This window comes from Haliaeetus albicilla, chromosome 1 (genome assembly GCF_947461875.1).
Source record: "Haliaeetus albicilla chromosome 1, bHalAlb1.1, whole genome shotgun sequence".
NCBI classification, from domain to species: Eukaryota; Metazoa; Chordata; class Aves; order Accipitriformes; family Accipitridae; genus Haliaeetus; species Haliaeetus albicilla.
Window position 1 is genome coordinate 387,983 of NC_091483.1, and position 20,083 is coordinate 408,065.

A 20,083-nucleotide genomic window follows, 5' to 3' on the forward strand; every position below is an offset into this window, starting at 1 on the left:
TGTTTTAGGTGGAACAGTGCAGGCTACCAAGGGATAAAGAAAAGCTTTTATGTATAGGACAGGAGCTAGGAGTACTTAAGTGCCAGTTCTTTATCTGGATGCTTCACTAGGGAATTTTTTCTCTTTTAACTAGATCTCGCTATAAAAGGTTTTACACTATGCTTCATTTACAGTGTGCCTTTCACTTTTAGCTTTTGCGCCAGCTGTTGCACCAAGATGTGTGTAGCTGTGGAGCAGGAAAAGGGAGCTTACCCAACTATTGGATAGGACAGCCAGATAAATACTTTTTTCTCAGGCTTCCATGTAAAAATACACGTATTATGTGTTACAGCTTCTACTGTACAAAGTCATGGCTGGAGGTTCTTGGCACTTGCCGTGAGTTACTCTGCTTTTCACTCACTACAGCTATTATTATTGCTACATCTGGCATAGCGGTAGCGTTAGCTGTTTATTGTGCTTGTATCTCTTTTATGTAGAAACTTCCTACTGGAAAAGGAAGGGTAGTTTTGCATGTGCCATGACTTCCTAACCTAAGAAGTGCAGCCTTTTCCTTTCCCTTGCTATAAGAAATGCAGTGAAGGTTAATCACAGGCAAATTACATGAAGTTTTGTTGTTTGGTTTGGGGGTTTTTTTTAAACTGTTTTAGAAGAACGATGCTCAAATTTTTACTTTCATGATTTAGGATTGGTTGAACAGCGAGATGGGTGAAGGATGAGTTTTGCTTTGAAGCAACTTAATGGTGAAGAATACAAAACTGTCATCCTATGGCAGCAGTATGTAGCATAGACTTAATCCTGTCTTTTGATATCTACTGGACCTCCATTAACCTCATTCATCCTACATACAAAGTCACTAGTGATTTAAAGCTGACAACCTGAAAAAAGTGCTTTAAAGCACACTGCAGCTTACATTTTTTATAAAAAGTTGACACATACAAAGAATAATATAGAATAACATCAGATCCATCAAAACTTCAGTGCAATTAATAGAGTTTTATGGAGGCGTTCATCATTGTAACGTTTGTGTCAATCATTTGGTCAAAATTCACTATTAACTAAAATGACAGGCAGGTTGATACTGACAATGTGTTAAATTTTGTTTAAGCAACATAAGGGACTTGGAGGGAGTATTTCTCATTATATTTAGAAACAAAATACATTTCCAGTTTAATGTATGACTTGTTTTCCTAGGCTAGACTTCGTGTTAAACTAGTTTGAGTAGTCATTTCTTTTGACACTTCTGTCTCATTTGTACACCGCTTCCAAAAAATGCTTCATTATGGCAGGAAATCTATTTTTAAACCTTCTTGATTTAAAAAAAAGCACAAAAACAAAAGTACCATGTTGTTACTTGAGCTGAACATCTTGAATTTCCACTAAGGGCTACAGAATTATCCTTGCACGTGCTTGTACTTGTTTCTATCTTTTTATTGAGCTAGATCTACTTTTCCTTGGCTAAGCTTTAAATTTTCTATCCTTCAGAGTTGGATACAGCATGTAAAAGCAGTTTGGCACTCTGCTTCTGATCTTGTTTCACTTTAAATATCTTAGTTCTAAGCTATTGTACAACTTTTTTTTTTCTTCCTGCAAAACCAGTTTGATTTTACTGTCTTCAGTGTAAAGGTCAAGGAATAGTTAAACCTTATGCTTTGTTTTGAGTCTCTTTGATAATTGTTTTCCCTACAATAAAAGGTTGGGGGGTTTTATTTCCTCGAGGAAATACATGCATTGTTTTGTAGAGTAGTACAAAATATTGATCAAGACCTAGTACTTTGAATACAATGGTCTTCTGGCTCTGCTTTAGGGTTGGTTTTATTTTTTTAGGACAAAGCTGTGTAGTTTTTCATGCAGTGTAGCTCGCTAATTTAGCAACTCAGTACCGAAGTGTTGCTAAGTTCACCTACTAAGTGTGTTTGTGATGAAGTCCTGTGGCCTTAGAGTCCTTCTTGCAGTCTGGGTTCTCTCCCTTTTTAACGTTGCAGACCAAAGCATAGGCTCTGGGGAAAAACCCTGCCATCACTGTTGTCTGACTGCTCTTTCAGGCACAAATGGAATGATACAATTGCAGCTCTAGCTTTGGCTATTCTCTCCTTTTCCTACTTGACACTAGTAATAAGGTAACTCTGGCCTTGAAGGCTTCCTTAAATATGGAAACTAAATAAATAATTAAGTATGAATGGTACTCGCAAATCCTTCCACTGGCTTCTAATTTATGGTTAAAGGTTGAATGTTTACTACCAGGTATTTACAGATTGGGTTTCTAAGCCTGCCTTTCATAGAATCTGTGTGCCAAGGTTGGTTCAAATGCAGGTGAAGGGTTGTTTACTTGAAAACTTAAAAAAAACCCAAACCCAAACAAAAAACCCCAAACAAACCCAAAGCATTCCTTGCCCTTTCTCTTTGGGGAGTGTTGTGGTTTTGGGTATTTTTTTTCCTGTACCAGAAGGCAGCAACTTTAATGTGTTTCAGAGAGGTCTAGTCTGGCACTGCAACTTTCCTCCAAAATTCACGAACAAATCAAATTCTCTCCGTACAGGTTACAAAGCTTACTTGGGTAGGGGTTTGGGGTTTTTTCTTGTGACGATATTTTATTGACCTGTCACATTTTCTAGGAAACTGGGCAAAGTCTCAAGTGTACACGCTGTAAGCATCTGAAAATGAAGCCTTTTGGAGGTGTGAAGTTCCGGTGGCAAGTCTGGATTTGTCACTTAACCACAAGCATTCAATTACTGTTTGTATAAAAACTCCCTGTCTCATTTCACAAGAGTGAAATCACTTTCCTTTACTTTTACACATCTGAAGGCATGATTTAGTGTTGTTTTTTTTACTAGAAAGAAAAAACTAACCAGCTTTGAAGGTACTAACCAAGGCACTACCGTGGAAGTGATAACAAGACATGATTAAATTTCTTTAAAATGGTATAAAGTTGGCATTCAAGTTACACTCTGAAGTTTCTTGTTACTTAGGTCATAGAACACTAACACCTTAGACATGTTAAAAGCTGTAAGTCCATTACGATGTTAGGTTTTGGGGTTGGTCTGTTTGCTCTATTTTCGTAGTGGTGTTGAGGAAGTGTAAGTTGCAAAGGGAACTGCATTTCTCCCCCCCCCGCAAAAAACCCAAACCTGCCTAGGCTGAGAACAGCAGAGAAGAAAGCTTTTAAGATGACAGGTATAGCCTAGCATAGCTGTGGGATTTGTCAGTAAAAGAACATTGGCTAACACTTAGTCTCTTCTTCCATCCGGAACTGAGAGTAGTTTGTCACCTCAGTACCGCAGTGATGCCTGAAGCAAAGTCTGCAGGGTAGAGGCTGCTATGAATACAAACTGGTTTCTGTTCATTCTAATGCTTTATCTCCCACAGAAACCCAAATCCCTGTTAAACTCCAGGAGCATCAGTCTTGCAGACAGGCTACTGCTGCTCATCATAGGGAAACATGATCAGGTCTCCCTCAGGAACAAGAGCAATCGAGTCTCGCCTGCCTTCCCTTTTTAAAAAGCCTTTAGAATCCAGTATTTTCAGCATGACAAAAGAAAAATCTTACTGAGTTTAGGCAGGGTAGTGTTTTGAAATATTTGTACAGTCATTTCTCAACAGAAGAAATGAAAGCAAACCAAAACAAAATTCTTTAATAAGCACATGGGAGAATTTCTAGACAAGGAAAGGTCTAAGACTTGCTAACTGTTTAGTAATAGGCTACTATTAGAACACAATCAGTCTTAAGACAGACAAACAGAAGGTTAGCTTAAATGGACCTAAAAGGCATCGGAAAGGATGTTGGACACCTACGTGCTTGTTCCAAGACAAATTTATGGCTCTGCCACAGGTATGCCAGTTATTGAAAGGTGCTTAACCACTTTAAGCCATGTAGAGAAACAAGCTGCTTAGCCAGCAAAGTCTTCGGGGTTTATTCTGAAATTCAGCAGTTTTGGTCTCAGCTCAGTGTGCAAACATCAGTAATCTAAGTATAATTCTTTTCCACCTGTCTGCAAGGGGAGAGAGGGAAGATTCAAGCCCATAGGAAGTGAAAGGGGCATTCCTGGGAGGCAGCCAGAGCCATGGATGGTTTTTTGTCTATGGAAATAAAGGGACAGTGTCTAAGCAGGTAGCTGTATAGAGGCCAACAGGACAGAGAGCAGGTAAAATATTCACTCTCTTCACTCTCAGCCATATTTACCATTCACCTGTCTTTTTTTTTTTTTTTTTTGACAAATACCCAGTCATGCGAAAAAACAGATCAATATTGAATTTGAAGAAAGCTGGCTCACGTTCCAAGAACCACTTCAGCCTTTACTGGGCTGTGTTTCCCCGATACCTTAGTGCACCAGAAGCAGCAGAAATTCACATGCAAATCTACAGCTTTACATTCTTTCAAGTTGTTTTTCTTCACACTTTGGGGAAAAAAAAAGTTGATATACAACATTATTAGGGTTTTGGTTTTGTTGTTTTTATAAAATTTGTCAAGATATCACAAAATTACACACACTAAAAGCTTAATCTGCACATTTTCCAATGAAAAATTGAAAGGAAATATCTTAAATCTATTACTTGTATATACAATTTCAATCCAAATTTACATTTGCATCATTTTCTTGGATAGCAAAAGGCATGGATCAAACACAGGATTGAGATGTGTCACTTCAGCGTATTCATAGGATATTACTCTAAAATATTGGTATGCATTCATTTAAATTCACTTAGAACAGGCCACTTCTTACAAAAGGCTCAATTTTGTATTGAAATTGTATTAACTGTTGGGAAGGCCACTGCTAACATATACCCCTTTACAATGCAAACATTCGTAATTTGTTTCATTGAGATTCACAAGACAATGACTGAAGAATTAATGGACTTTTTATAACCTCTGAGATCTGATACAAGTTTAAAAGCCCATACGTGGCTGCGCAGTCAGTTAGGACACCTGCACAGATTAAGGCATTTGTGCTAGACGTAACTTTTTAAAAAAGTTAACTGAAGTCTTGTGCAGTTAGCTAACAAAAAGCTGATATTTTTCTCACCTACCCTCTCTTGGAAGAGAGAAGTTACCCACTCAGGTCTTTTTGAGTATTAAAAAAAAAAAAAAAAAAAAGAAGAAGTTGTTAAGAAATTACAGGATATAAACATCCCTGTCTTTCAGCTGCAGAAATGGATTTGTATTTGAATAACTTAGGTTCAGTGAAATTGTATTAAGACCTGTTTGAAATTAATTAGGCTTCGCTAGCACAATTTAATTTAAGCAGAACTTCATTCAGATATTGCAAAATAAAGCAAAAAATAAAATTTACAAGGAATACTTTGTTTCCCTCCAAACTCATTTTTATTACATGAAATATGCCACTTTTAAAAATTATGCCTCTCCTGTGAGAGTACTTCATAATCATAAGAGAATTCAAATGAAGACACCTCTCAAGCCAAGAATAATTTGAATAGTTTGCTATTTTAACAACCTGCACAAACTGTAGATGCTGTATGTTAATTTAAGACACTATGAAATCAACATTTTCCCCTGTATTTTTCTGTTGCTTGAGTTATTAAGAACCAGTACTGAAGGAAATACCTGCAAAACTATCCCAGTTATGTCCACTCAAACTCCATACTTAATAAAATACCAACTATGGAGACCCTGAAAAAAATAGAAACTATGTCTTTAAATAGAATCCAGAAAAGCAGTTTCATATATAGCTGCACATTCTCGAGTGTGCTTTTGCACAACCATACTTTTTAATAGTTCGATTCAAGAGCAAACCAATCACATAAATCCTTCCTTTACATTTAAAATTCTACATATAACATCCTCTTTTTTGCTTTGGTAAAATACAAATAACGGGCAAGTCGGGGTAAAGAAAGCACAGTAAATAACATGGGTATGTCATACCTTTTTTTAAGAAATACGAGCTGAAATGTAAGGCATCCCCAAAGTATTTTTTGCATATACAAGGAATGCAGTTCTTTGTAAACAAAAGCTTGAGGAAAGCAATACTGAAGCCAAAGATTCTTCCCTAGGATCCTTCCGATGATCCCAAAACCAAAAGCAACTCTCCTAGGGTAAGTGTTTTGGAACTAAATCCTGTGAGAAAGAGAATCCAATCCTTTGTCTTCCCATACATTTTTAATCATGTATTAGATTGGCTCGCCTTGAAGATCTCCAAATTAAGAGTGATGTAAAAGTTGATTCTCAAGGGCACAAACTCATCTTAAGTCTATTTTTCTGGTATGTCACTTTCTATAGATTTTGTGGCAGCATTATTACGGCCTATGGACACTTGCACAATATTCCCACTGGTAACGTTCCCCTGTGCGTGGGACTGACAGACAGCCGTGGGTTTAGCGGCAAGAAGCGTTTTAGAAGAATTGGACTGATGTCTGCGATGACCGGAATCCTCACCTGTTGCAGCAACCGGTCTCTTTCTGCCAGATTCTTCACCAATAGGAGGCTGAAAATAAACATTGGCAACCTGTTAAACGTTTTTCTGTACAGCCAGGTATTTGCCTTTTCATATACTTATAGGATCAAAAAAGACAGAGCATTCCATATTAGGCCCTTAGTTAGGCCTAGTAATCTTAGTTACAACTCACTGATGATATTCTAAAGCTTTCCTGGCCGTTTAGCTAGAAGTGCAAGTACATGACATATTAAGGACTTGGAACAGTCTTACAGCATTATTTAATTGTCACTGCCCAAATGTTTGCCACAACTCCTACAAAATGGAGGATTATAGAGGACGATGGTAACGTAGCGCACCATAACCCAGTTATGAAAAGCACGGCAGCGCTATACTCTGGACTCACACAGTTTAGGAATTCAGCATTCGACAGGGAGGATACATTGAATTTGGCATGTAAAGTCTCAGCAAGGACAATGCCTGTCACAGTTCATTAAGAAATGCCAGTCAGCCATTAACTCATTTGCCAAATTCTTAAACGGTACAAAAGTCATCAGTCTTGTGAGTGACAAATACGCTATTTTTTGCTATTTATTTCATTACACAATGAAAATGGATCACCACCTTTTACATGTTAGCTACCACATCTCAGCACCATACTTTGGTTCAAAAAAGAACGTGTAGCATAAAACTGCATTTTTCATTTGAATTTAATTTTTTTTAATCATGCTTTTTCTAGTCATTGACAGGATTTGTAAAGCTGCCTTTTTGTGAAATGAAGTACTGTTCTCAGTTTACCTTGCAGGAAAAATACTCGTACACCAAGTATCTATTTAAAATAGGTATTAAAACTCACATCCACTCTGAAGTCCTCCAGTCTCTTAAATTTACTAAGGTATTCTTGCAGTTTGGGGTCAATGGTTGGAGTCTTGTGCTGAGAGTATTTTAGATAAGCCCAAAATTTTTCCAGTCCATATAGCTGACCTAATAATGGAAAAAGAGAATTTTACCAATTTACAAAAGTCAAATTTAATTAAAAACTTAAATTATTCACTGGTAACTACATGGTTAAGAGAACTGCAAGATAAAAGGAACATGAACAAAAGCTGCTCTTGGGTTAGTTAACAAGTCAGTGCCAAGGAACTGGGATTAATCTCCCAACTAAAGTTACCCTGGTGTGAGCAGGGACTGGCCTATGATAATTACCAGCTTCATAGTCTCTCTTTGTTTCTTCTTGGAAATCCTTGAATATTTCTTCCCTGAATTTCTTTTCTAGGCCATAGCTGTAAAATCGAAACAAGCATTCCAATCCATACCTGTAACAGAACAAAGAGGTACAAAAATCTTATACATACACTCCTCATTCCTCAGAAGAATGCAAGCTTTCAGTCTCTCCTTGCATCTAAGTAAATGGCAGTCTCATTTTACCCTTCTTGTAAAAAAACACTTCCTTTTTACATCAGTTTTTATTGATGTGTTGTTCTGAAACATCTTCACAAATAATCAACACTGACTTAGGAAAATCAGGTTTGTCCCACAGCTTCGACTTACAAACTACAGACACTACACACACGTACAAAATGAAGACAAATGCTTTCACCTTTTCAGTACATTTGTATACACAAACAGTTTCAACATAAAACCAACCATAGTGGGTCGGACCAAAAGTCAGCCGAACCCACCACCAGTGCAAAACCCTATGTGTAGGGCAGGACTCGGTGTCCTTTCAGCTCCCACACACCTCAGCGCCAGGGTTTCTGGCTGTGTTTAAGTAACACTCTGGCTTTGCCTGCAGCACTGTCACCAGAGCTGCCTTGGGCCTCTAGATAGCTGGGACCTCCTCCTGTCCCGCATCCACCTCCTGCCACCTTAGTCCCTTTAAGAGCCTTCTGAAGTTTCTCCTGGTAAATGTATCCTTGGATAATCAGAGCATCAAAAAAGCTCAGAGCAGAGACACAAGGTATTATTAAAGCCACCTTTGCACCCTATGAACTATCGCTCCACTGTCTCAGACAACACATCAGAACTTGAGGATTTCCATAGCCAGTACTTCCTCATTTGGCATTCAAAACATCGGGCTACCTTGTCTCTTTGGCTAAGGGAAACAGAGGTAGGGGGAACTGGGTGAAGGGAAGGGAATAATATCAAAGAGCTAGAGGGGCAGTGGTAATTTCCTTTGCAGTCATTTTTCTGGTACTTTTGAGAGGCAAGAAGCAGTCTGAACAAGTTGAACGAGGTTAAGGATGTCTTCACCTAAGGAAGAAAGAATCTTATGGGTGTTAGTAAGTATAGAGCTGCCTTGTCTCGGTCAACAAGTTACAGGATTTTGTAGAATTTGGGACCAATTACAAATCGGGAAATGCTGCACCTTTAGCTATACATCTGCAAAGCACAAATATATGCAAACAGATTTTTGGTATTAAAATAACTTAGACTGCTATTTTAAAGATTTACAAAGAGTCAAAGCCGATACTAAAAATGTTCACAGCAGATATGTGTGAACGTCACAGTCGTTAAAACAAATGGTAAGACCTCAACAGTTTTTAACTTCCAGGAAAAAGTGAATACCTGTAGTGTTCTTTTGCATCCTCTAGAGCAAGTTGTTTGAATTCTTCATACATTTTCTTGTTAAAGTGATCTCTCAGAAAAAAGGACCAGAAACGAAAAAGTGTGTTCATTTCTTGGGACTGGCCAATTCCCAACCGTTTCCTCTCTGGAAGAAAAAAGAAAGGGTTAAAAAAAAAAAGCAAGCTCTTTTTCATTTTTCAGCAGCATATTTTCAAGTGCTTTTCCATTAGTAATACATACACACAAGGTCTTCCAGTAACTAAAGTTTAAATTTGAGGGTAATTTTTTTGTCAGGGAATGTAAAATTAAATGGAAAGCAGAGTTCATAAAATAGAAGCATCGAATAAATTTTGCTTTCCTTTCCCAAGAAAAATTAAGGATGAGGAACAACGTGGAGAAAACTGGTATCAGATGACATGTGGTAACTTCTACCTAAAATTTTAGGAAGCGCATTTAACAACTTACCCATTAGACACCTTCGACGGTATTTGTGGTACACCTGCTGAGTAAAGCCATTTTCCTTTAACAGTTCATGAGAAGGATGCTGAAATTTTGGAAGAGAATTTGGGGTACACCCGTAACTTCCTGTTAGTGGAGCTCCTTCTGAAGGCGAAGCATTGGAACTGCTGAAGAAAAAACAAACATATTTCTGTCCTATAAACAGTGCTCTTCTACAGAATCAGTTTTCAACCATTCTAATCTACATAAGAGCTGTCAGAATAGTACAGTCACCTGATGACCACTACAATGCATGCCTGGGGTCCCAGTCATTTGTTTTCAGGTGCACCTCAAGAAAATCAGACTCTCTGCTAATATGTCAAGAAACAGGCAGTTTTGGATGATAATAATTAAACATTACCATAATGCATGATTTTAAATGACCACTTAAAGGCAAAATCACTGAAGTGAACATCAGTACTTCAAGTAGTATTACCACCAATATATCATGGATCAAAAAATGACATTGTGAACATAGTCAGTTAGCTAGTTTACTTCTGAATAGCCTTGTATTCTATGTTTTTGTCTTTCTTGGTCGCTCTTTTCTTGCTTCCACTGTATTTATAAAGTTGTCTTTTACTGCAGCCTATTTCTCCATTAGCAGTGAGAACTAATGACATTGCAAACAAGTTTTCTATAAAAAAAAGAAAAATTTACCTCACAGAAGAAGTTCTTGGTCTGTGGTCTCTGGAATCCATCACCCAACCAACGTGGCATTCTAAGGGAGGATTTGTACTGTGTCGTGTTTTTCTTTTTCTGGGAGTCTAAGAAAGTAAACGAAGGATTTATTTCCATAATTTGATTTCACTCATTTGCTCCCTCTTAAAAGAAAATTCTAAAAATTTTATATTCTATCTGACACATTATAAAGTCACAACATTCCAGTTTCATAACCTAAAAACTGGTCTTATGTAACAAATTAAAAATCTTTAGACATTACACTTTTTCAGCAAGGACTTTTAAGAAATGTTACAAAGAAAACTCAGAAACCATTTTGTATAACTAAAAAAGAATTAATATGGTAAATATTTTGAAGATAAACACAGTACAAGCGTTTCATTTTTTGCCTTTTCATGCTTGTTAAATCATATGCACAGACATGAGTTTTATAGGCTTTTCCTGTTTTTAAAAAAAATATTACGTCTTTCCATTTACCTTTACGTCAATGGATCGTGCCTCTTTAACGACAGGGTAGAACCTGGGTGTTTTGTTGGGATCCTGTAGCCTCGGGGTGCGAGGTGTTCGTGGGGTGAAGCCAGGGTGAACGCAGGGGGAATCTGGAACTGCTGTTGGCAGCGATCGAGCTATTGCTGCTGTCGGAGGTACTTCAGTACTTAACAAATTACAAGCCAGCTCCTCTGCTAAACCTGTAGGCAGGAAGGAGAAAACATTCATTTTCAAAAGAGACTTAGGATTTCAAAGCCTAAGCTCCCCTAGTATCTAGTATCTTAAAGGCCTGTTTCATTTCAAGTAAACTACATCCCCAAAGGATAACCAAATTAACAGAAGCACTTGGCGTAGAAGCAGTACAAACTGCTCAAAACTATGAAATAATGTTTCAAGCATGTCTTTGCTAGAAAATTTAAACCCACTTCTTTCTTACCTGCTTGCTCTTATCTATCTACACTAGCAAAGTAATGGAAAAACATTGGTGAAAGCGTAACCACGTTCTTGCTTTTTGGTGAGGTGGTGGGTTTAGTGAGGTGGTTTTCTTCAACTACTGTAAAGGCGCTATTAGCATGTATCCTAATGAATGTTAATAATACTACTGTAATCAGAAACATCTCAAAAGATAAGATTTGGACATTGTGACTGCTCAGAAAGGTTATGATATAAGTAGAAAATTCTTCTAGTCTCACTTCATTCTATCCCTATTTCCTGTAAAAATACTGGTTTCTAGAAAATGTTTCACATCACCACTAGCTATTACTTTACACATTGTAAATGACAAGTTACGCAAAAAGCACCTGGTGTTGGTATATGGTGACAAGAAAATGGAACACTGTCTTTTGATGCTCATATGTATCCTGAAAAGTGCTAGTACCAGCTTCTTCTAATTCAATGGAAACCACGTTCCTGATGAACAGTTGGCAATTTGAAAAAGAAAAAGCCCTTCAGACTGCTGACCGAACCAAAATTAAAATATTACATAGGCAGAAAGAGTTAAAACACCTACAGAATTGTTCTTTATTACAGAAATTCTAAAACCAAATATGTATTACTTAACTTTCTGTAACCCTGGAGGTCCTGGAGGAACTTCTTGGGCTAGATCAGCAATTGGTTCTGGTGCAAGATTATCAAATTCTTCCTTGCTAATGAGATTTAGCTTCTTAAAGTTCTCAATCTCTTGCTGAATTAGAGAAAGCAAATTGTAAATGCAAAAAGCATGATAATGTATATCACCCTGAGAAACAGGTGAATGTCATAAAAGAGAAAATAAGCAAGCCAGAATTGACACACAACTACCCATACTCAGCCAGTACAGATTTCTTTTAAGGAAGATGGAAGGAGTCTCTAGCACACGTTGTAAAAAACAACGTGTGCCGTGAACACTGTATAAAACCTAATGCAGCTCACACTGCACTAGCTAAAAGAGACAGTTATGCCAACAAACGGACCAATGGAGGCAAGCAAGGCCATCTACAAGCAAATTTTCATAGACAAATAAGAAATAGAAATGACCAAGATCCTGCCCCTTGCCCAGCCCAAAACCATCCTTCTCCTGCAGTAAGCGTGCCAAGGAAGGTCCTAGCAATTTTGGGGAGCAGAAGAGGCTGTGCTCCCTTCCTCAGGCTACACCTAAAGAAAAGCCAGTATTTGTAAATAAAGTGTTCAGCTTTTTGGTTTTTTGTGGGGTTTTTTTGTTTGTTTGTTTTTTAATCGGTAGCATAAACTGCAGAAGGACACGATTTCCCAAGATGTATGGCAGCATCTCAAATTACTCATGCCCCTACTCAACTGAAGGTGGGGTGGGACATGTGCATGTGTGCATGCTGTGTGTGAAAAATCTTGGTTAAATTATTGTCAGGAATGTAACAACAACAAAGAAAATATTTAAATATTTTCTCTTGCTGTGTGCTGTTTCTCACTGTCCTCTTCCAGTTTGGTGGTTTTCTCGGTCCATTTCCTTTGTAATAAAAGCTCCATATGCCAAATTCTACCTTTATTTCTTGCTCTTATTCTCAGCATTCATTTCTATTTTTGTCAGCACTTTCTTGTACCCACATTTTGTGCTTTAAGCTGCTTTCCCCCTTTCCACCCACCCCACAACCCACCTTTGTCCTTACGCACAGATAAAGCTCCTTCCCCTCACCACTTAGCGTTTAGGTAACTTCGTATTCCTGTACACATAATATCTGCTAGTGATACAGCAGGATTGCCTACAGACATGGCGCTCACCAGGCTTGCTCGCACAAAAGAAAGGGTTTCTTAAACCAAGAGCAGCAAGTGACAGGACTGCAGCGTGCCATGTCGGCCTCTGCCTATACAGTGCTGGAGTTCAACTCATCTGCAATTTTACAGCTTATTATATTTTAAAAACTAGTAATTTAAAAAAAAAATTAGAAGATCACAAAGCTGACAATCTCCTTGTAAAGTTTTGAAAGCCTCAAAGACAGGGGCCCACGTACAGGCTAGGAAATAAAATGGTTTCTATATAAGTAAGGCATGCAATCCAAAGTTTCATTTGCTCACATTGCTATCATTCTAACAAGCTGCAAGGCAAACAGAACCTTAATATAAAACTACTTTAAAATGACTGTATTACCTTCCTCTCTTACTATGTCATCTCAGAAATGTGCCCCCTTCCCCTCTGGTAGGGGTTTGCAAATGTTTTGAAACAAGTTATTCATAGAACAAGAAAACACTGGAAAAGCTGAATCATCTCCTAAACATTAAAAATAGTTCTAAAAAATATTCATTCAATGTTTTTGGTCAAATTTGTGACAAGAAAAACTTGCTGGTTTTGCTTTCAACTGTTTACAATATTATCAAAATAAAGATAATTCAGTAGACCTGTAAAGCCAACTACTGTCACTTTTCTTTCAAAAAAGCGTAGCATTTTACAATTACATAGCAGATGGCTGAAATTAATTTTGGAACTGTTTGGACAGGCATGGTTTTCAGGTCAAAAATGAAGAGAGTTACCTTCATCATAGTGTCATTTTCACTCTGCTCCATCCACAAATCCTGTTCATAATAGTATAAGCCATCATTAATAACTTTGGCAAGTTCTGATGTAATTTTTGCACGGCATACATGGTTGCCAGTACGATCTCCACTAAGATGTTTTCTCATATACGGTGGTGTCTGTGTTACAATCAAAATCTTGTTTACGTCCTGATCATCAATTTCATAATCGGAATCGCTGTCTGACCAATCAGTAAATTTATTCTTCCGACCTTGAATTTGTTCCATCTCTTCATCAAACAAAAAATCAAGTTCTTCTTGTTCTTGTTCCTCTGGAGGCGGGGGTGGCTGTTGTGGATCTGATGTTTGATCAGGTATAGGAACACTTTCCTAAGTTGGAAAAGGTGATGCATTTTATATTTGAAAGGGATAGAGATTATTCAAATGGGAGACAAATAGAACATGATAGAACACTTTAAATAAAGAAATGTACGGGAATTAGAAACAATACAGCCACTTTCAGGTGCTTATTCAGTAAATTACTATTCTAAATAATTCTGCCATAACCTTTTAGAACAATTCTCAATGCACATTACAATGTATTTTTCAATAATCAACAGGTACAACTGTCCCTCAGCAGAAAAAAAAAAACCAACAAAAAAAACCAAACCAACAAACCAGCAGTATTTCCTTTCCATTTTAGTGAGCTTTGGATCAGGATTTTAAATGCACTTAGTTATTCTAAGTCTGGTAGAGTGAGAAGTACACGCATTAACTATATTGCGTTATCAAGCATCACATATGTTAACACATAAAAAAATCATGTTTTACAGTATAATCTGAAGGTTGGCAGGTTTTGCATTTGTTTATTTAAATAACTTAAAGGTTTTTGATTTTACCTTTAGTTTGACCGTGGATGCACGATGCCTCTTCTTCACTTCTATCCAAGGTTCAGAGTCCAAATCAGGCAAACTTGTAGACAAACCTTTAGACATTGTCTGAAAATTATTCATTTCCGTGTTTTCCTTTGGACTCAGTGGGCTTCCCACTCTTGGAGAACTTGGTGCAGACTCTAGCAGTGGAAAACAGTAGTTCAGTTCCTGTTGTGGGTTGTTTTGGTTTTGGTTTGTTGTTGGTTTTGTTTTGTTTTTTAAATTGTTTCACTAGTCTTTCTTTTAACCACAGCTACCATTTTTCCACCTCTCTGGTTAAATATAACACTGAGCAGCAGAATTTCTTTTCATTTTTAGGAGACAGCTTTTCACAGCTCACTCAACATTTTAGGAAAAGTTCAATTCTAGCAACTTATTTACGTGGAAAGTTTCTAACAGTCTGAGAGAAATTATGTTTTATTCAGCAAACAAGAGCAGCATCATTAGGGACATGTTTTCTCCACACCATCCTCTAGCTCTATGGATGGGTGCCTAAGTTAGTCTTTATTCTTCCCATCCAATTCCAGCCAACGTTTTAGTAAAAGATTTCCTTGCCAAGGATTGTCAGCGAATAAAGCCATCTCCCTATTAATAATGTGGATGAGATCACCATCCAAAACCAGGATGCACCAAATAAAGAGTTAACTTTCAGCTGCTACCAAAATGAAGCAGATTTTATGACTAATTGAAGATTACTATTACTACTTCTACTACTAGTACTAAAGGACTGTAGTCCATCATACTGTATTCTGGATAATGGTCACAGCAGTTAACACATAAGAGACATTTTTATCTACTTCACATCAGCCATGCCAGCCATGTGACTTGGCAACTGCAAGGCTGACGGGCATGCCAGCTGAATAAACTGTTACTGACTGTACAACTTCTGTTATGAAATCAGTATCAAGAGGCAAACTTCCTAAGCTAGATAGACAGTCCTAAACTTATGTTTCTATAAAATAAATCCTTTACCAGTATGTGAGCCAAAAATTTGGCCTGGTATGAATTCTGGACAATTGATGAGCTGAGAAAAGTCAGTCGGTGGCAGACTGCAAGGAGGAGGACCTGGAATTGGCCACTTTTCTGGATCAACCCTTTTTCTTATCCGCTGATCCACAGTTTCAACTTCTGTACTGTCCTTTAGGGCCTGTGTGACAAGCATATTAAAACTTTACGTATCCAGCACCATCAAAAAAAAAAAAAAAGAAAGAAAGAGAAAACAAACCCCAAACACAAACTTTGCCATTTATAGCCTCTTTATAAAATCCTTGTCAGTGCAAACAGAAATATTCCTTAACTTCATAGCACTGACTTTAAATGGCAGTAGAAAAATCAAAGCAGCAACTTTCTACATACATAACTTGTGAATTATTTTACCTCCAAAATGAGTGCAGCATTTGTAGTGAGAGCTTGCATCCGACGGAAGCTAGCAATCAATGAAACAGGCAGAAATCCTTGTTGGTCCATCTTTCTCCTCAGAAAGAAGTCTCTTTCCAAATTTTCTGTGCTGAAATAATACTCACTGCAGAAAAACATACAAATATGAGCCTATTATAGGTTAAAGAAAATCCTAAAATAGCAACTTAGAGACTCCTTGTTAAAGTCTTCCATTAAAAACAGAGCATACTTTGGCATCAACAAAATCGTTCTTTCAACAGGTGTATCATTATAAGCAAGACTTACAGAACAGCATGCATACTCAACATGTTAAGAAAGACTTATGATCCAGTACAGTACAGAGGGGTATAAATCAAAGCCTTGTTCCATTTGTGCATATGAACTGCATAAGGAAAAACTATGCTCGATTTTTCTTTCACCCATCCCCTCCCTTATTACTTACATGAACAGAAGGAAACAACATTCTCTTAGCCTCCATATAGATGAAGGACAACTACTGCTTACAGTCAGGGCATAAGTTATTTCCCACACAGCAGTATCAGTGCACCTTCATCCTGAACTGTATCTTTTCTTTTCTTTTCTTTTGCCAGTTTCCAGTACATTAGAAGGTTTAAGTATCCTATCTGAGTGTTGAGGCACATACATGTACTCTGAATCATTACTTCAAGCATGCTTGTGGGAAGATGAGAAAACAAAAATAGTAATGTTGTATTTGTCATGAAACTGTACCAAAAGGCACAACAGTTCGCAGAGAAAGGTAAAGTCTAGAAGAAGAGATGATGTTTAGTGGATAAAGAGAAGAGGGACAAGGACCATTTCAGCAATCTGACAATGCCACAGAACAAGAGAGATGAGGCACAAAGAAATAGTAGAAAGACAAATCTTCTTAAAACAATGAAGCTGCTCTATGAAATGATCAGGGTGTCAAGATGTCTTATACTTCGTGAAGAGAAAAAGTAAGGAATTCATGATCTGTCACACAAAGCAAGGGAGTGAGAAAACATCCTATGAAAAAGTGGGAAAAAACCAATTTAGTCATGATGACTAAAATCTAGGCCTTTCACAGAGTTTACACATCGTATCATGATTTTGCATATTAGATCCAAGGAATACTACTCCTCATCAGGTTCAGGAAAACGTAGATAGTGAAATATTTAATGGAGAGCAATTAAAATTCTATGACACAAAAATAGAGATAGTGCAAAAATAAAACGAGAGCATTAAAACGCTGAGGGGAAAAAAAAACACCAAAAACCGCACATGCAAATGTAAATAAAGTTAATTCTAATTTCAACAAAGTATAAAATGCTAAGTGTCTCCACTGAAGTTGGGATCAAGGCCAAAGTTACCAAGAGGAGAGGACTCTGATGCCATCATTGACCCAAGGAGAAGCTTGATACCATTTCCTCCTCTAATTTTTTGGTAGCTAAAGAAATTCAAAGCAAAAGCTCTCTATATGAAACACTCAGCTCCAAGACAGAATGAATATAAAGTCTCAAAGTTGGACAGTAAGACATACGACAAATGAAAACACTGCCATTAAATCAGAGCAGAGAAGAGAATAAGGCTTTCGGAGAATTAAGCTCTTGCTCAGAGCTACGTAAACTGATCAGTGAAGTAACTGTGCACAAAGAGAAGGTTCTTTCAAGAATATCCTATTTACTGTTCTGAACTACTACACTTCTTTTCCCCTCCCAATCTATAAGATAAGCAAGCACAAAAGCCATTTTACTAATGTTACCTTTACAGTCATACAGTAAAGGTAAAATCTTGTAACGATTCACCTAGTTAAAAATTCCACAAGCAGAAATGGACAATGACTGAACTTGACTCAAACTGCCTCACTTGATGTCCATCACTCTAGAAAAAGGAATGTGAAAGACCATTAATGATAAATGAAGACAACGCACAAGTTTGCTCCAACTAGAGGGACAAACCTAAACACACATGCACCCCCTCCAGCTTTTTCTTTTTCATTTTCCTCAGAGTCCCTTTGATATTCTTGAATTGATGCAGACTTGGATGCATGTCTGAACTTTTCTTTCTTTCTTTCTTTTTTAAAGAAAGAGGACTTTACATAGAGTTCTACTGTGTGTTGCAGACTGAGGAGTTACTAAGCACTGAAACTTTTCAGGCTGACAACTTCAGCCTGTAATTAAAAACATTAAAGATGCTTTTGTATGCAATACAAATATTACTCTCTCTTGTACATCAAGCTGGTTCTTGGGACAAGCATAAGCTGCTTGATAGCAGTGTATTTCTTTCTGTAATTACATATCAACTCAGTTGGACACAGTCCCTAAGATTTTTCCCTATTAAGCAGGTAAACTGTTTTAAAATTCATCAATTCACTAGGATTCAAACTAACCTCACTTCTCTAATATATCCTGATTTATCTTGGACTCCATAAGGAACTCTGAGACCTAACAGTTCTGTGTAGCTTTATTCTTTACGTACTTCCTTTTTGGCATAGTCACTTTAATATTTTGTAACTAAATTATGAAAGGCAGACAAAACCATCCCCATTTAGAAGCTAATAATAGGTAATTGATGAATAAAGTCTGTTTCCCATCATTTTTGATGTGATAAAAGAAGTGAATAGATAACAAAACCATCTTTTTTTTTTTTTTTAAGGAGCATAAAAATAGTGAAGTTGTGTTCTAAACCTGCTCAAGAATCTCCCTCTCTCATGGAAAGCAAACTCCATAATCAAACTGCCTTAGGAGTTTATTTCAGACAAGCAACCAATGGCTCTGGTTAGCCAGCCATGCCAAGTCTTCTATTGATACCTGCCAACCTCTTGTTGCTAAAATAAAATACAAATACAACCAGAAGTCAGATGTGACCAATGCTGTAACTGACATTTTTCTCAGCAGAAGGGGACATCATCATGTCCTACCTTAGAAGGTCTGGATTCTACACTGCATGCCCAGAAATCTGGCCAACAGTGGAGTGTCTGTGCTCCTCCCTCACTTGTCTGAGGACAGTGCAGGCCGATTATCCTGACATGGGGGTACATGTCCACTGTCAGGTCTCATAGGGGCCTGGCAGCAAAAGTAACAATAAAGACTGCAATAGAAGTTTTGAAGTTGATAGCCACATGCCAGATACTTTCTGCCCTTAAAGAGGCTTTTTTCTTCCTTTTTGCGTCAACTGTAACAAAAGAAGCAAGAATAAAATAAGCAAGTTGCTTTATGGAATACAAGGGCAATCAAAAACCACCACAAAGGCATCGCAGAGAAATGCCGTTGCAAGTACAGAAGATGAAATATCTGCCAGTGGTGGAAACTGTCTCTTTAAAATGAACTAGTGGTTTCCAGGCCCTTTTTGACTTGTCTCCTGGTGATAATCAGTCTTCCAGATGGTTTCTCATTGCCTAATGGTGTACATGAGAAAGTAAACATTTCAGATTATTGAAAAATCAAGTATCATTGCAAAACTACTCTCTTTCAGTTAAATGTTTCAGGTGAAACACTCTGAAAACATAAAACTAACAAGACTTCTCAAAGTGAAACTGAGAGCAAATAAGGGAAACGTCTAGCTACATCACCCAAGAAGAGCTTTATAGGCAAACAGACCAACAGTACTCAAAAGCACAAGCTCAGAGACATCCATATCTCAGTTACATGACAACATAAAAAGAAGTCTATGTACCATAAATAAAGCAGGTATACGAGTTAGAGCCAGACTACAGCACAAGATGCAGAACAGCTTCCTTAAAATTCCTTCCCCATCACTCAAGTTCTTCCACCCCACTAGTGAATAAATTCAAACTTTCACCAGTAATGGTCAAATCAATAAGTTCAATTGAAACGCCTTAATCTCCATCTTTATATGGATAATAAGGATTAAACACTGTTTGAAATGAGTTATTTTATCTGAACTAGATCTCTAAAAATATTTGTACATTAAACAATCTACTTACATTTGATGTTTTATATATTCTTTGAGAAGTGCTTCATCCACAGAATACATCTGCACTCCTGTTCCATCACCATAGTAATACATCACACTAGCATTAAGCTCAGGTTGAAATACTTGGTCAGTTCCTTCCCCATACAGTTCTTGATAACCAACTGAATATTCAAAGTTCACTTCAAAATAAAAGAGAACATAATATTTTTTCATTGTCTTTCTTTTAAGTCCAGCACACAAATATTTTAAGGCGTGATAAAC

At 37.3% G+C, this 20,083-nt stretch overlaps 1 protein-coding gene across 3 annotated transcripts in view; it reads right to left on the bottom strand.

Annotated features, from left to right (window-relative positions):
* Positions 1-3,603: 3,603 nt before the first annotated feature.
* Positions 3,604-20,083, bottom strand: part of LARP1B (La ribonucleoprotein 1B) — a 34,133-nt gene continuing 17,653 nt past the window's right edge. The window contains exons 7-19 of one of the 3 annotated variants that reach the window (XM_069793484.1): positions 19,833-20,001; positions 15,887-16,031; positions 15,482-15,656; positions 14,477-14,649; positions 13,596-13,967; positions 11,676-11,799; positions 10,605-10,816; positions 10,107-10,213; positions 9,417-9,574; positions 8,952-9,096; positions 7,590-7,699; positions 7,240-7,367; positions 3,604-6,434 (exon numbers count right to left, since the gene is read on the bottom strand). In XM_069793484.1, coding sequence (XP_069649585.1) covers positions 6,201-6,434; positions 7,240-7,367; positions 7,590-7,699; positions 8,952-9,096; positions 9,417-9,574; positions 10,107-10,213; positions 10,605-10,816; positions 11,676-11,799; positions 13,596-13,967; positions 14,477-14,649; positions 15,482-15,656; positions 15,887-16,031; positions 19,833-20,001 — 2,252 coding nt within the window. In that variant the 3' untranslated portion in view covers positions 3,604-6,200. Of the gene's footprint in view, positions 6,435-7,239; positions 7,368-7,589; positions 7,700-8,951; positions 9,097-9,416; positions 9,578-10,106; positions 10,214-10,604; positions 10,817-11,675; positions 11,800-13,595; positions 13,968-14,476; positions 14,650-15,481; positions 15,657-15,886; positions 16,032-18,806; positions 19,058-19,832; positions 20,002-20,083 lie in introns of those variants that run through there. The other 2 variants (XM_069793562.1, XM_069793642.1) reach the window with 2 other exon arrangements.